The following is a 17,400-nucleotide window of genomic DNA, read 5'->3' on the forward strand; positions in this document are numbered from 1 at the left end:
GATGTTTAGTGCCTCGCTAAGTTGCTGAGGCTGGCTTTGAACTCACTATCCTCCTGCCTCAGCCTCCCGAGCCCTTGGGGTTACAGGTGTGCACCCCCACACCAGCACCTCATATTCTTTATTTTCCTTCCCATGTTGGATTAAATATGACTTGCCCTAGACATTACATGTGATTTTAAAGGTTTGTCTCCTTTTGAAATTAGGAGGTTGGTTAAGTTGATATTCTGTTTTTCTTTTATATTTACAAGATGCAAAGAATTACAAATGGGACTTTTGTTTTTTGGAAAGGCTTATGACTCAAATAGAATAAAGTAACTAAAATGGGAATGCAGTCTTATAAGCTACTTTGCTTAGCATTATAAATGTTGGCATCCCAAACGATTCTACAGACACTAAGACAGAATCTATCGTCTCTCCCTCTGCTTCATCTTATTATTTTAGGGCTGTATTGGTGTTGCCTTATAACGCGTGCAACATGTCTTCAGGGTATGAAGCCCCATGGACTTTCTCAATATTTCTTATTTATCGTCAGTGCGTCCTTCTCTATTTAAACACTTGAGAAGTTTTAGTCTTTCTTTCTGTTCATAAAAGTTACAACAGTTTCTATGTTGTCTGCTAGAATTGCATTAGGTAGAGTGCAAAAGAAGATAAGCATTGCAAGTTCCGTCTAGAAGGCTACTGCAACGTGTGCATCCATGTGCATCACATGTGCATCCATGTGTGTCCTGGGGATCACCATGCTTATTACACACGAAGGCCATGGGATGGACACAGGATCACTGATCAACTCCAGGGGACCCAGAGGTGAGGCTGAAGTATAAATTCGGCTATTCCAACTTTTAGGAGCCAAAGGGGAAGATGAGGCCAGAAAGCTCATTTTGGCCAGATGCTAAGATCAGAGCCAAATCCTGGCGTATCCCTACTAAATTGTGTCACTTCTCTAAGAGGGACCCACTGGCCAGCATTAAAAATTGTGTTGGAGCCATTCATGACATGGTGGCAAATACCTGTAATCCAGCAACTCAGGAGGCCGAGGCAGGAGGATCACAAGTTCAAAGCTAGCCTCAGCAACTTAGTGAGGCCCTATGCAACCTAGCCAGACCCTGTCTCAAAATTAAAAATTAACTAAATAAAAAGGATTGGGATGTGGCTCAGTAGTTAAGCACCCTGGGTTAAATCTCTAGTACCCCCCCCAAAAAAAATTGTTGGGAATATGTATTAAACAACACGAAAGGATTGTCTTACTATCACTGAATTTTAACAGTTGATGATAAAAGAGATTGAAGATGTGAGCCCAATTTTGTGATTAAGAAGAAAAAATCTGGATAAATGAAACACTGTTCCAAATGTTAATAATGTTTATCTCTGGGTTTAGAATTAAAAGATTATTGCTTCACTTTTAATTAATTTTTTTTGTCTTTTCTTACAATATATATTACTCAGATGACTTTTAAAAATTATAAGTTATTTTAGCTGGGCACAGTGGCACACACCTGTAACCCCAGTGGCTCTGGAGGCTGAGACAGGAGGATCACGAGTTCAAAGTCAGCCTCAGCAAAAGTGAGGCGCTAAGGAACTCAGTGAGACCCTGACTCTAAATAAAATATAAAATAGGGCTGGGGATGTGGCTCAGTGGTTGAGTGCCCCTGAGTTCAATCCTCAGTACCAAAAAACAAAACAAAAACCAACAACAAAAAAAGTTACAAGTATCTTGATATTTAAAGTGTGTCTTTTCTGTCTCCCCTTTTCCCTTTCATCCGGGGCCGTTTGACCTTCCACACTCGGCAGATGGTGTGGACACGGAGCAGAGCCTCCTCCAGCGCTCACGGTCCATATTCACTGGAGAGTCAAGGCCTTGGAGGCCTGGAGCTGCCTCTCCTGGGCCTCTTCTAGAGCCTCACCAAGAGGAAGGTTAAGAACAGAGGGAAGGTGGAGGAGGGCAGAGGGCAGGGCCCCCAGTGGACCAGTGAGGAACCAGACTCCTAGAGGCTGGGAGTTCCAGGAAAATCCAGCTTCAGCCCTGAGGGCAGAGCTACAAGGTGGTCCATCAAATCCATTTCCCTCCTCCTCTTTCTCAGCACAGCTCACCACTGTTAGCCGGTTACACAGTGACCTGTATGTAGTAAGGTGCGGCCCTGTGACTAAGTTCTGGCCAATGTGAGAAATAAGTGCATAAGTCGTGCTCAACCTTCAGGAAATGTCCTTAAAAAGAGAGGCCTGTCCTTTCTCCTATACTTCTCTTGGCTGAATGGAATATGGACACAATGACTGGTATAGGAGCAGCCATTCTAGACCACGAGGCAACACACTCAGGATGAGGGAGCAATGAGATAGAGTCCAGGTCTCACAGGATCGTAAAACCTCAGTGCCAGGCCTGTGCGGCCTCCCTTAAACTTCATTTATGTGGGAGCCAAGTGTACCCTCCATTTAGTTTAAATCATGTTCTCCTGGGTTGGTCACATGCCACAGAACCTAATCATAATTAATTACAACAGCTCTCCTTTCTCAGAACCTACTGTGCGGCCACTCTTCCAGATGCGCTGTTATCTTGGTCAGCCTCCGCAACAACCCCACCAGGTGGGAACTGTCATCAGCCCTGTGTCACCAACCCCACCAGGTGGGAACTGTCATCAGCCCTGTGTCACCAATCAGGAAACTGAGACCCAAAGACACCACCTGGCGCCAGGGTTTGAACGTGTCTTCCAGATTCCACATGTTGGAATCTTGGTCCTCGGTGACATGTGGGGGCTGAGGGAGGTGACAGGGGGTCAGGAGGGTCCCCCCACCTTCAGGAATGGATCCATCCCTGTGTGGACTAGGGGCTGTTAGGATTCGGATGTGAAATGCCCCCCCAGGGCTCATGTGTGGGATCCTTGTTCCCCGACACAGCAACGTCCAGAGACGGGGAAGTGATTCCACCACCAGGGCTCTGACCGCATCAGTGGATTAATCCATTTGACGGGTTAATAATTCAAATGGACGCTGGGAAGAGGTGGAAACCGTAGGCAGGTGGGGCGTGATTGCAGGAAGCAGGGCTCTGGGGACATGCCCTGGGGGGCTGGGGGACGGTCTTATTCCTGGCCCCTCCTCTCTCTCTCTCTCTCTCCCTCTCCCCCCCTCCTGGCCGCCAGGAGCCGAGCAGCTTTCCTCCACCACGCCCTTCCACCCCAATGTTCTGCCTCACCTCAGGCCCAGAGCCAGGGAGTTGGCCAACCATGCACTGAACCTCTGAAACCATGAGCCCAAATAAACTTTTCTTCCTCTAAGTTGTCTGTGCACGTATTTTGGTCACAGTGATGAAAAGGTGAGTAACTCATGGGTTGCTGAAAAAGTGGCTTGGTTGTAAAAGTCAGCTCTGTCACTGTGAGATGCCCTCCACCAGATCATGATGCAGCAAGAAGCCCTCACCAGATGCTGGCACCAGATTCTTGGATTTCCTGGTCTCCAGAACCATGAGCTAAATGATTCTCTCTTCTTTATTGATTTTCAAGTCTCAGGCATTTTGTTATAGCAACAGAAAATGCACCAAGACAACTATTTTTTTTCCAGATTACACAATGATGGGTAGAGCTGAAACCTGAAGGTTGGCAATTTGGGCCCTCTGGACTCTCTTTTTTGGACTCCCTTTTCATCCTCTGTCCCATCTACACTTCCATCCCCTACTGCAGGGCTGTTTTAAACTCTGCCCCTCCATCCCATCCCACTCTTCCTCCTCCTCTCCAGTAAAAAGTCCCTTCTCTCACACTGTTGCACAGGGAAAGAGGCTGACTGGTTAATTCACCCTGAAGTGTAAGAGGTCAACATCAGCATTCCATATCATCTCTCCATAAGGAAATAGGTTAGCTATTTCTATATCAGTGTGAAGGCTGATGTGTGAGAGACACGGCGCTGTGCTGTGTGAGGTCTGGGCTTTGGAACCAAGTGACCCGGATTTTGTTGTCGTTATTGGGGATTGAACCCAGGATCGATTTGCCACTGAGCTACCTCCAGTCCTTTTTATTTTTATTTTTTATTTTTTTGAGACAAGGTCTCACTAAATTTCTGTGGCTGGCCTAAAACTTGTGATCCTCCTGCCTCAGCCTCCCAAGTAACTGAGATTATAGGCAAGTGCACACACCTGGCTTAGTGACCTGGACTTGATGCCTGCTGCCAGCAAGCTCTGCAAATTTAGCAAATCTCTTAACTACTCTGAGCCTATATAAAGTGGGCAGAGTCTGACTTTCCCAAGGCAGAGTAATTATAGCGATTAAATAAAAGAACCTGTGTGTAGGCACCTGGGCCCCCATGGGCCTGGCACATAACAGGCGTCAGGAAATAGGAATCTTTGGTTGTATCCCATTTTTCTCGTTGTTCTCCTGAGCCTGGGTTTTAAAGGTCGGGTATTGAGTTGGAATTTATTATTTATTTATAATTTATAAATAAATTGCCAGGCTCTGTGTGGGTACAGGCTGCAGAAACGAGCCTACAGATATTTACAGATGGAAAGACGCCATCAACAAACAAATAAGCAATTGAGATAAGCAGAGGGCGGTAGGTGGGGGTACGGGACTGTAGGATTGCAGTAGTACGGAGGCTACAGTCTGGTGGAAGGTGCAGGAGCTATCGATCAAGCTGAAATCTTTGCCGCTTAAAACTCACAATGAACTTTGCAAATCACCTAAAGATCCCATTTAACGGACAAGGAATTTGAGGCTCAGAGAGGCTAAGGAACTTGCTCAAGGTCACATAGCAAGTGAATGAGAATACAGAGGCTCAAGTCTGGGTCGGCGGATATCAAAAACTTATTATTATTTTTCATAATAACAAACCACCTCTCTCCTGGGCCCAGAGCAGTCTCTGTGGGGCACGGGGAAGTAGAGTAGAAGGGAGGCAGGAAGGGGTGGTCCTGGGTGTGAAGTCGGTGTTGCCTGCAGCTCTGTGGTTGCCACATATCCAAGAGGTCTCCAAAAAGCCAAGGACACTGTGGAAACCTCCCTCCCCTGGTCTTCCCTCCCTCCTCCTCTAATTGAGAAGTCACCCTTCTGCCCGGATCCCTCCCATCCTGGACACTTGGTGTTGCTGGGCTCACCCCAGCCACAGCTGACACCCCCGCCCCACCCCGCACCTCCTGAGCTTCCTCTCAAGAAGCCATAAACCACCATGGGTCAGCAAGCACCCTCTTTTACCGCCGCCCATTTCTCCTCTCCGTCCCCTCCCTCCCTCCTCCTCTCCCTCCCTCCACCCCTTTTTCCTTTTCTCAACCTCCCGCGTGCTCTGAGATGAAGGAGCCAATTAATCTTGCTGCAAAGCTGCAGGCTGGTCCGCAGGCTTTAGCATCCCTACCAGGATGGCCTAAGAGGTCCCTGGAAACCAGGGCTAATTGGGGAAAGATGGCATTCATTCTTCCATGGCCTGAGCACGGCCAAGATTCCCACCCTGGTGCATCCCCATGAGGGAGACTGCTGGGGTTGCCTGTCGCCCACAGGATGACCTTCAGGACTTTTTAGCATTCCTGAACCCAGCCTCACACTCCCTTTCAGCACCACAAACAGCAGAGTGTTTGAGAGCTTTTGGTCAATGTGCTGCAGGTTTATATGTTCACTTTTGCCTAGTACATCTGTTCATTCGTTCAATACCTACTGTGTTTACTGAGTACCTACTAAGTTCCAGACACAGTTATAGGCACTGGGGATACATCTGTGGCAAGAACAGTCCGAATACTGCTGTCATACAGTTGGCATCCTAGTAAGAGAGACAAATGGTAAGCAGATAAATATACACTGTATCAGATGGTGATAAGTGGTGTTGGGGACAAATATCGCAGAGTAGACGGGACACAGGGTGAAGAGCAGAGCAGTTTTAGATAAAGAGAGATCAGCAGGTCTTTTATTCTAGGAGAATGTTACATGCCTGCTTCCTTTATGCAGATGTCACGTTCAGAAAGGCTAAATATCCATGAGATCTTTGCATATCGAATTGCATCTTAAATCGAACATAGGCAAGGCTTTCAAATTGACATGTAACAAATCTCCAAACCTCAGTTTTCTCATAAGAAAAAATGGGTTTAATATTTTTGAACCCCAGCCAGCTACAGACCTGTTGAGAGACTAATGGAATGGAATTTTTAATTTTGTGAAGATACTTTGTAACCTGCAAAGTAATGTAATTATCGTTCAAATGAAGACATAGTTGGCAAAGTGAATTACCACCTCCAAATAGAAATTCTGTGATAATCCAATTTCCATGTCTTTGGTGGGCTAAGATGATGAACTGCCCTTACGTGTTTTCCAAATCCAGGCAGGCAGGGATGGCGCCTTATTAAGCCTTCAGAGACTTGGGGGAGCACTTTGTGGTTGCCCCTGGCGATGATTTGCCGTTAGCCACAAAGAGCATCCTGTCTGAGGACGTCTAGTACCCTCTTAATTTCAGAGCACCCGTTAACCTGAGACCAAGTCTATCATTCACCTCTATCTGAAATAAGAGCATGAGGATGAACCCAAGCCCTGCAGCCCTCTCCCAAACATCTAGGGAACCATGGGGCCTGACAGACACGGGGTTGGCCCCTCACCTGTGGGAGAAGCTGGCTGGCTCACGGAGTTTCTTTCTTTGAATACAACATTTTGTGGCAAAACGGAGTTGCCACTTGGAAGGGAATTCGTTTTATTCAGACAACACCATGAAATAGAAAAATGCATGGCACATATCTCCAGGAAAAACGCTCAGCAGCAATCAGGTGCTGATCTGTGTCCCTGCCCTCTTGGGACCATCTGCAGGTTCAGTCACAGCTGAACTATGAGAACATACGACGAGGGCAGTGAGATCGCGCTTCATAAATTATCTTGTGACACTGTAAATGGAGAATGAGGCTGTAGTTAGGGGGGGAGTGGCAGGATGCAAGATCAATAGCAAATAAGGCCTCATGGGACATTTCAAAGACCTCAGGGTACAGCTTTTCCCAGCAGAGAGACCAGTACTGATTCATCCGTCGGTACGCTTTTACTCAGGTCAACCCTGGGCAAACCCGAGGAGACTCCAAAATATTTCCAATAGAGGCCAGAGGTTTCATCTGAGTTGGAAAGAGAAGTCAGCCCTGTGGATAAAGAGCCCAACGAAAACGCTGTCCAATCTTCCACAGAGCCCAGGGCACATAAACGACATTATTCCATTTCATCACCATTGCCACCATGCAACACCATTAAGCCCATTTTTATGGGTGAGAATACAGACAGCAGAGGGGTTAAATGACTCGCTCAGGTTCACATGGCCATAAAATGCTCCTTCTTCAGCTGCTTAATTCTGTTGGAGCCAGAATCAAAATGAAGTTTCAGATGGCCTCCCTATTGATTTGGTCCGAGATAAGCACTCATTTTAGAAAAACATTTGGCTCCTTCCTTTAAAGGGGGCTGAGGGACCACAGGCTCTAGAGCTGCAGCTTGAATGTCCTTTTCTGATGATAACGATATTTCTAAATAAATAAGTATCCTCGTCTGTTTGTATTCGCACGGCTGGATCTTCTCCCTCCTGAATGTTCCCTTCCCCCACTGACATCTTCCCACGTTCGCTGAGCTCCTCTCTTTCTGTCTTCCCCTCACACACACAAATTCAGACACACACCTTCCCACCACACACCCATATGCAAAATAAAATTAGAAATACCACCCGACTCTCAAGGTATTTAGGGAATGGAGATCTTCAATCAGTATGGCCCAAACCAAGCGCTCCAGGTGCCTCTGCCTCCCAAGCCAGTGCGAGACGCAGGCAGCACTTGTGAAAGGGGCCAGACAGCCATGCCTGTCACACAAAGCTGCTCTGAAGGGAAAAAGGCCACTTGTGCCTCCTTGTGTCTGTCCTGTGGCCACTGGAACTCACAGAGCTTCTGGATTCTCAGAGGCCATTCTCGGAGGCCACCACCTGGCATGCTGTTCTTCCACTGGCTGCAAGAGCCTTTCAGAACATGAAAAGGTTTCCTGGCCCCCTTTTTATTTTTATGTGTGCTGATACAATCCAGAGAAAACAGTGTCTGATGATTCAAAAATAGAGAATGAGCCGATCGGCATATGGCCCTCACTTCAAGGGATTGCTCTTATTTTAATCAACGAGTTGAGAAAGCAATCAACATGTATCAGGTTGGCCTGCGTGCAGAGGAGTGGAGCTGGGCACCCAAGTGAGCCATCATGGTCCAAGCACAGGCACCAACGTCCCTGCGTCATCCAGTGTTCTAAGGTGTTCTCTATGACCGTGCCCCCACTTGGCACACATGTGTCACTACCCTCTTGATGCCACACAGTACCCATCTGAGAAACACTGGAGTCCGAGAAGGGGAAGGTGGTAAAGAACAGGGAGTTGGGGCTGGGGCTCCAAGCAGCAGCTCCAGGTTCGAGCTCTGTGTGGGATAAACCCCCTTGTTGTCCTCCTGTTCCCCAAATCAAAGCTGCTGCTGGGTCCCAAGGTGATGCTGGATTGTGTTGAGGCTGAGAGCAGCAGCACTGGTGCTAAAACTGGGTTCAAATCCAGAATCTGTTCGCTCACCTACTGTGTGACCTTGAGCAGTGACTTAGCTCCTGAATCCCAACCTTCTCATCCCAGAATGGGCCTCATGCAGCTGCTCAGATCATACTGAGAGGACGGATGAAGGGCTCTTATGCTAAAAGCTTATGTGCCTGGTACACAGGAAATCCAGAGAAGTACTATCCATGACTGTGGTCCAAGACACAGTGCTTCCCCTAGACAGGCTCTGTTTAGGGGCTTTCACATCTATTGCCGTTTAATCCTCACATCTCCATTCTCCAGATGAGGATCCTGGAATCTAGGATCACACAGCGGTGAATGGTGGACATTCAAACCCAAGCCGACAGGCCAGGGGATCCCCTTGCAATCTCTTGGTACACAGCCCTCCTGAGGAGATGACGCTGACTTCTTGGGTGTTGCCCTGGTAAGCTGCCTATCAACACCCCAAGTTCCCTTCAGCCCAAGCTGAGAGAAGGATTACTGGTCATAGCCGGGAAGAAGGAAGGAGAGAAGGACTGGGTGATGGCTGGAGCATCCACATCAGGGATGAATTCCTATCTCCCAGTTGCAACCACGGCTGAAGTCAGGCAGGGCGCCCCAACCCGCTCCAGGGGAACCAAGAAGAGGGGAGGAAGGGGGGGCAAGTCCACGATGCTGAGACGGTGGCCAGAGCACCGCCCCCAGGAGAGGAGGGAGGGGGCGGGGCGGGGGGGCCAGCTGCCATCCCCGCCGCCTCCTGGCCCCCACTCGCTGGCGCCCAAGTGGGAGGACGGCAGCTGCCCGTTCCCTCCTCCCCACAGCCCCGCTACCTGCCCAGTCCCCGAAGCGAAGCGTGAGAAGGCTGAGGGCCAGCCGGGCCGAGCCCACAACTTTGCAGCCTCTGGGCGGGCACGAGCCGGCGTCTGGGCTCCTCTTGTCGGCGACCAGAGCTCGGTGAGTTCATTTCCCCACCCCTCTGCGGCGGTGCGGCGGAGGCGGTGGCGACGGTGGCGCGGGGGGCGGCTTCCCCGGCGTCCGGAAGGCAGTGGCCGACAAGCCGGCAGCCTCCCGCGCTGCCTGCCTCGGCAGGGCTCCGCTGTGCCGCCCTCCGTGGCGGGCGAGGCGGGCGCCAGGGCTGAGCGGACAGCTCCCTGCACCCCAGGCCGCTGGGGCGCCCTGGGCCGCCCCTTCTCCCGCGCTGCGGCCGCCTGCGGAGCGCCCCTCACTCCCCAGCCCCTGTCCTTGCGTTCTCAGCGCCGCGGCACATCTGGAGGCTGCTCCCGCGCCCCCCTGGCGACTGGCGCGGGGAAGACACTTGCTTCGCTGGAGCCCCGGACCCAGGGCTCTCCGGGGTGGGCAGCGCCGCCGCAGCCTCTGGAGGCGCACGGCTGGGGGCGGTACCGCGCCCCAGCGACCAGGCTCAAGCGCGCCCGGCGCTGCACCCAGCTGCGGAGAGGCCTGCGCTTGCCCACCACTACCGCGGCTCCCGGGGGAGGGGGGACGCCATCACCTGCAAAGAGGATTCCAAGGTGACCCGTCCCCTCCATCCAGATGGGACTGCCTGGACCGAGGCCCCGTGGCATCCATCCATCCTGGGTGCAGCCGCCTTCCCAGAACTTTTCTCGAGCCTCCTCCTGTCCAATTCCTTAGCCCCCGGAAAAGTTCTCTCCAGCGCGCAGAATGCTATTTCCCGGTGCCTTCCGAAGTTGAGCAGGAACCCGGGCTCTGGGGGTCCGGGGGCTGGGGTGGGGCAGGGATGTGGTGGGAGCTGCGCTCGTCAGGGTGGAGGGGTGTCCATCCCAGGAAAGGGACACGAGAATCTACTTGTCCGCTCAGGGAGGGCTTGGCATCGAAAGGGTTTCGGCGCCGTGGGGATTGTTTGGGTGTCTCCCGCCAGAAGGGCGAGAGGCGGGCGCGAAGGGGGGATTTTAATTTCGTCGCCTCAAAGAAAAACGCTTTTTGCAAACAAATAGCCAGAGTGCGAGAGATGGGCTGGGCAGGAAGGACTCACAAGCAGAAGTATTCCCGCTGCGCCCCCAACCCACCCAGCGCCTGCCTGTGCGCGTGTGAATGTATCGATTGTTTGAATCGATTTTTAAATAAAAAGCCAGGAAGCAGTGATTGCGTGTGTGTACACACAGACACACAAACACAGACACCCAGGCGCACACAGATCACACGTACCGTCACTCACACCCCTGCCACGGGCCCACACATACACAAACATACCTCCAAAGAGCCTTGGGTAACCAATGAGATCCCTGGGTATTGCCCAAGGTGCGGATGGGGCGGGGGGGGGGGCGGAAGAAGGGGAAGTGAAGGAGGACTTCCTGTAGGTCAAATGGTTCCCTCTGTCCCCCGGCCTCAAATCCTCTCTGTCTTCTCCTGGGGAGGCCTGAACCAAAAATCCCAAACCTGGGCTGTTTCCACTGCCCTGCGGCGCGCAGCCCTAGCCCTTTCCTCCCCACAGTCCCTACAGACTACGAAAAAGCCCTTCCCTTCTGTGCCTGACCCCGTGGCGACAGAGCCCTAAGGTCGCTCAAAATTCGAGGGAGCAACCTCCCCGAGGTAGGGCCTGGCCCCAGGAGCCCGCTGTGGTCTCGTGATCTCTGGCTTGCTTGGTCCCGGGTTAGAGAAATGGGGAAGGATGACCCCCCCCCCCCCCCCCCCGGGACTGGGGTTGGGGGAGTAGATTTGCATGCAGCCCTTCCGACGGGAGACGCTAGGAGCGCGCAAGGGCGCCCCCTGGCCACCGCAGTAAGTCAGTCTTTCTCTCATCCCGCGCTCCGTAGGAATGTAATCGAGGATGCTGGCCCTGAGGCTGCTCAACGTCGTGGCCCCTGCCTATTTTCTGTGCATCTCCTTGGTGACCTTCGTGCTGCAACTCTTCTTCTTCCTGCCCAGCATGCGCGAGGACCCCGCGGCTGCCCCTCTCTTCTCGCCTGCCCTGCTCCACGGGGCGCTTTTCCTATTTCTCTCCGCCAACGCCCTGGGCAATTATGTCCTGGTCATCCAGAACTCCCCGGACGACCTGGACGCCTGTCAGGGTTCCTCATCCAAGAGGGCTCTGTGCCCCCCGCCCAGCACCCACTTCTGCCGGGTGTGCGCCCGAGTCACGCTGCGGCACGACCACCACTGTTTCTTCACCGGCAACTGCATCGGCAGCAGGAACATGCGCAACTTCGTCCTGTTCTGCCTCTACACCTCCCTTGCCTGCCTCTATTCCATGGTGGCCGGAGTGGCTTACATCTCTGCTGTCCTGTCCATCTCTTTCGCCCATCCCCTGGCCTTCCTCACGCTCCTGCCCACTTCCATCAGCCAGTTCTTCTCCGGTGAGTGGGCCTTGGCAGGCAAGTTCAGCAAATAAGACTCCTCACCCCAACTCCAGGGGGTGCCAGACTTAGCAAATCAAAGAACACAGGATTTCCAGCTAAATTAACTTTTCAGATAAATGACTTTTTAGTATCATTATGCCCCAATTTTGCACGAGACAGAACTAAGAAAATGTCCTGGGGTCTATCTGAAATTCAAATTAACTGGGCATGCTGTTATCTGACAGGCTCCCGCCTTCCTCACTATCACACCATCCACTTGCTCAGGAATGTCACATCCAGGCAGTACACCTGCTCTGTGCCAGACACACTCATCACCTTTCTCTGTCTGACCCCAGTCCTGCTCGGGGACTTTGCCCTCCAGAGGTGCTACCAACCAACCACAATAAGGTTGAACTTGACACCAGCTAAGCCCTATCCTCCTGCCTACTCTGTGGGCCCCACCAGACTGTGCTGCAGCCTGTGGGTGGCTCAGAGGAGGGCCACCCTGGTTGGAGATGCAGCCATGTTTAATGGTTCCATAGCCACACTACAGAGCTTGGGACTGGTGTAGAATCTGAGGAACCAGGTATGTGGGTCCTCTCCCTCGTGCCCCACTGGGCATCCTGGCAAAGACTGTAGTTTGGATGGCATGCCTCAAGTAATGCTCCCTGGAGCCAGGCCCTGGGGCACTCAGCTCCTGGTGGCAGTTCTTATTACTTTATGCAGACTTGAAATTTGCCCCTACTGTATTTCCATCCACTCCCTGCCCACCCTGGTGTGTGACTCTGCCCAATTTGGTTCCCATAATTGGTAGCGTGCACACGCATGTGTTCGTGCATGTGAATATGGTGTTAACTCCATTTCCCAGATGAAAAAACTAAGACTTAGGTGGGACTAAGTGGCCTGCCCAGTGTCTTACCACTACAACTAATTAGACATCTCTGGCCCAGGGCTCCCTCAGCAGCACAGGAAATAGAACATGTTCCCAAACACTGACCTTCCAGGAACAGGGAGTGACAAGGCACTACTTCTACTAAGATCTTAAGATTATCTTGAAGTACCTGGATTGGCCTAAGTTGGACATTCTTTAAAATTCTGTTCACTCTGGGGCTTGGGGATATAGCTCAGTTGGTAGAGTGTTTGCCTTGCATGCACAAGGCCCTGGCTTCAGTCCCCAGCAGCAGCAACAACAAATCTGATGGCCGTATCATTAGCTAGGTTTGGTGGTGCATGCCTGTAATCCTAGCAGCTCAGGAGGCTGAGACAGGAGGATCGTGAGTTCAAAGCCAGCCTCAGCAACACTGAGGCAAGGTGCTAGGCAACTCAGTGAGACCCTGTCTCTAGATAAAATACTAAATAGGGCTGGGGATGTAGATCAGTGGTCAAGTGCCTCTGAGTTCAATCTCTGGTACCAAAAAAAAAAAAAAAAAGAAAAAGAAAGAAAGAAAGAAAAGAAAAGAAAAGAAAGAAAGAAAATTCTGATCCATTCTGGGGGAAATGATCATTTCAGTGACTTCTGTGGCCGCAGCTCAGATCTTCCCAGGCATGGCACTACTGAGACATTGGCAGTGAAAACAGAGAGGACCCAGCCAGGGGAATGCCTGGAGTACTGGTGACTGAGCTGGGCCCAAAACTCAGAGTCTTGGGCCTTCTGGATTTCTGTGCTGCCAAAGGAGGCTGCCAGGACAGAAATAACCAGGATGGGGGAGGGTAGGTGGGCGGGTTGGGGGGTGGAGTGTGAGCACAGACAGGTGGGGAGATGAGGAAAGCCAAAGAACCTGATTACACATCCTTTTCCAAGTAGTTTCACCAACCATAAAAATGGGTGATTCCAGAAGGAGGATCTTGAAATGGTTTGATTTGAGATAAATCTGGGCTTGAGGCCTGTCCATATGTGCTAGGTTTAGGAGATAGGAGAGAAAGCAAGAAGGGCTTCTTGCTTTAATCTGTTGGGAGGACAGAGCCAGTTAGTGTCCACCTTGGGTCCCAGGTCCCTGATCCGGCTGCTGAGTCCCACTATCCTTCACCTCCTCACCATTCACTCACTAGGAAAGGAGACTAAGATTCTCGTGTCCATCTCTCCATCTCGTCTTCCTCCTTTGCTGACCTTATATCTCTCCTCCCCCGCCTCCACATACACTTCCCTGTTCCATCTCCTTCTTCTCATCCTTTCTACCCCAGTTCCCAGAGCCAGCCCTCTCTCATCTGCTCAGGAGAGGAGGGCAGGAGTGTCAGAAGGCACACCTTGGTTAACAGGAGTTGAGCTGTCCCCAGCCCTGAGTTGGATTTGCCATCAAAGCACAGGATTCTGTGACTGGGGGCCCTGAGAACTAAAGGTGGAAGGGGTCTTCTGAACTGAAGTTGGCTGCTAATCTTCAGCTAATGTCTAAGAGAGAGAGGACTAGCTAGATAAGTTTAAGTTTCTTTTGACTTTGTGGTACCAGTACAAGTTGCATCACCCCTCTGAACCTCATTCTCATCTGGAAAATGAGGAGGACACTATCCAGCATGCATTGTGGCATTTGGATGAGTATGTCAGTGGATAGGGGCCACCAGAAAGTCCAGAAGGAGGAAAGAGAACTTATGTTTGTTGAGCACCTATTATGTGTCATCCACCAGGCACACATCTCATTTCATCCCATCATGACAGTCTGTGAGGGAGGTATTATCAAGTCATTTTTAAAGCTTAGGAAGGAAACACTCAGCCAGGTGAAGTTGCTTCAAAACCACACAGCTTTGGACTCCAAGCCGTTGCCTCCAAAGCTTGTACCTTTTCCACTAGAGCACACTGCCTCTCTGGGGCTGCTTCTCTTTTGTTGTTTGGTGATGAAGAAGCCCCTTTGGGAGGGAGGCGTCATCTTATCCCCAGTGCATTCAAGAAGACATTGGGTGATGGTTTGTGAAGATGGCTGGTGGGAGTCAGGGACAGGAGAGATCAGAAAATGGGACCTTTTAGGCCCTTTAGGAAAATTCTATGATTTTCTAAAAGAAATGGAACTATTATTAAATAGTTGAGAGGAGCTGAAGCAGTCACGCTAGAGACCTTCAAACACTTTGAAAGGAAGCAGGTCCCCAGAATAGCCTTTTGTAGCTGCTGCATGGGGCCAGGAGAAGGCGGCAAGGTTTCTCCCTCATGCCTTGCTTTAGTGCCAGAAAAAAAGCCTGTGAAAAACAGCTTCCACCCGCCCAAACTCGTTCCTGGGGCTGAGATGCAAGGCAGGCCGGAGCTTGATAGCTCTGATGTTCTTACATCCCAGTTGAGGGCCATCTTTGCCCATCAGCATCCCTCAAGCCCAAAGGGTGTCAGGGCCCCAGGGTGCTCCCTCCTGCACGTGGCTGTCCAAGCTCATCTGTGCTGACAAGGGAGAAGTGGGTCAGGGGATGGCATGGCTCCATGTGAGCTCTGCCCCACTGATGCCACCATGTCAGTGGAGGGGCTGCTCTAAATGCCAGCTGGAGCAAGCTTTCTATCCCCTGGGCAGCTGGACCAATTTGTCTCCAACTTTGTAAAGAAAAAAAAAAAGGCAATCAAAGTTCGAAGGGATGAGGGGAGAAAAGGCTGCTAATGAACAAACCCAAATCAGACCCACATTCTTCCTGGCTGCCAAGTTCAACACTGTTCAGACCTGATAAGGACCAAAAGCTCAATTCTCTGGAGTCTGGAAATCAGAGCCTGGAGAGGCCTTGGAAGATGTGAACCTGTACAAGGGAGCTGGTAGAAGGGCAGGGGAGAGACAAGGGAGAGGTACAGGGGTAGAACAGGTGTTCCCTGGAGCTGCTACCCAAAATCTCCCTGGAGAAGGTGGCAAAGAGGTTGTCTTCCAGGGAGCAAAGGGCTAAGGAGGGCTTTTGAGTTCTGTACTGGACCCACCATCCTGACTGCCAGGGAGGTCAAGGTAGGTGTCTTTACTATAACTGCTAAAGTTGCAGCCTAGGAAGGATCCCAAGTCCTGGAAAGGTGGAGAAGGCTTGGTGGCCTTAGGAATTAAACTCGAACCCTTTTTGGATATAAGTCACCTCCTCTGTGAAATGACCTTACATTCTGGGCTGCATGTAAACCAGAAGGCTGACCCCTTCATACATCATTTCCTTGAATCCTGCATCCCTGGGAATCATTACTATCATGCCCATTTTGCAGAGGAACAAACCGCAACACAGGTTCAAAAACTTGTGAGAGTCCACAAGATGGGAGATCCAAGCCCAGTGTGGACCACCCACCCAGAACCCTCGGGAAGACTGGGATCTCTTACTAAGTGGATGTTTACAAGCAGTAATAGAAAGTGCTTGGTTTAGAGGGCCTGAGGGGAGGTGTTGCCCCACTGTAGGGGGTCAAACTGATGACCTTGGGGACCTCTTCCAGCTTTAGCAAGCTCTGACGGATTGGACAGCTTTAGCAGAGTGTTCAGATGACCACACTGTCCTCTTGCTGATATTAATGACTGCATTATTCTCCCAAGTCCGCGCTCTGCTCCCTGCCTTTGGGGCTGAGCTCATGACTTGTCCCCTTTGATGACTAGGTCCTGTTTTCCATCATGCTGTCACTTTCAGGACAGTGTTCCCAGCCCTGAAGGGAGAGAGCAGTCTAGACAGCTTCGGGCATCCGTTCTAAGGGGCCCTCAGCTTACCCTTCAAAGGAAAAAGAGGGGTGGGACAGTAAGAGCATCTGGACTGCCCAGGGAAGCTGGGGGTTCTCATTCTGAGCTTATCAAGCTGTTCTCCCCCCAGATCCCCAGGTCTCTCCCCTCCCCCCAGGAGCCATCAACATAAGGAAAAGTTGGGGCAACTAGTTCATCCTTCCTGTAGTCCGCTGCAGCGCGGCGAGAGCTACAAAATGTAGTTGCAATCTCATTAATCTCCCTTTCTCCCTCTCCGCGGAAAGCGCCTGCCCGATCGCTTTTCCCGTACGTGGCCTGGGTGTAAAGCGGCTCTGTCGTCTCCCCTCCTCCGCAGGAGCTGTCCTCGGTTCTGAAATGTTCGTCATCCTCATGCTCTACCTCTGGTTTGCCATCGGCCTCGCCTGCGCCGGCTTCTGCTGCCACCAGCTGCTGTTGATCCTCCGGGGGCAGACCCGCCACCAGGCTCGGAAGGGGGTGGCAGTGAGGGCCCGACCTTGGCGCAAGAACTTGCAGGAAGTCTTCGGAAAGAGGTGGCTGCTGGGCCTCCTGGTCCCCATGTTCAATGTCGGAAGCGAGAGCTCTAAGCAGCAGGACAAGTAGCAGACAGACACTCCATCATTTCTCTCCCTCTGAACATAAGACCATGACATCTGTCTCTACCCACGATCCACCGCAACCTCCAACTGGTAAGGTCCTTGCACCCGCCCCTGATCTTCAACCCCTAGAGAACAGCGCTAGCTGGTGGGCCATGGCAGGAAGAACGGCCACCGGGCACTGCTGGGCTTCTCACCAGATGTCTCTGCTTCCGTTCACCCTCCTCCGGGCCCTCTTTCCCCTCTGTACCTGGTGCACCCACACTCTACCACCTCTCCTGCCTTCACTCTGTCTGTGGGAGACTCCCCCTCATCTTGGGGGTGGAGAGTGACTCTTGCTGCTGGTGTGGGGCTCCCCAAGACCTGGAAGCTGGCAAATATCTAAAATTACCATGGGCGAGAGGCAGCCAA

The 17,400-nt window shown here is 51.5% G+C and overlaps 1 protein-coding gene across 1 annotated transcript; it reads left to right on the top strand.

The window, feature by feature from the left end:
• Nucleotides 1–11,272: 11,272 nt before the first annotated feature.
• Zdhhc22 (zDHHC palmitoyltransferase 22) lies at nucleotides 11,273–16,996 on the top strand. The gene is made up of 2 exons (XM_026402703.2): nucleotides 11,273–11,798; nucleotides 16,731–16,996. The coding sequence occupies exons 1-2, from the start codon at nucleotides 11,273–11,275 to the stop codon at nucleotides 16,994–16,996; spliced, it is 792 nt and encodes a 263-aa protein (XP_026258488.1).
• The last annotated feature ends 404 nt before the right edge of the window (nucleotides 16,997–17,400 follow it).

This window comes from Urocitellus parryii, chromosome 6, assembly GCF_045843805.1.
Source record: "Urocitellus parryii isolate mUroPar1 chromosome 6, mUroPar1.hap1, whole genome shotgun sequence".
Lineage (NCBI taxonomy): Eukaryota > Metazoa > Chordata > Mammalia > Rodentia > Sciuridae > Urocitellus > Urocitellus parryii.

Bases quoted from the DNA above. Each gene is read 5' to 3' on its own strand.
- Zdhhc22 (XM_026402703.2), top strand. From the start codon at position 11,273: ATGCTGGCCCTGAGGCTGCTCAACGTCGTGGCCCCTGCCTATTTTCTG. The intron at 11,799-16,730 runs GTGAGTGGGCCT...CCTCCTCCGCAG, and splicing joins CATCAGCCAGTTCTTCTCCG to GAGCTGTCCTCGGTTCTGAA.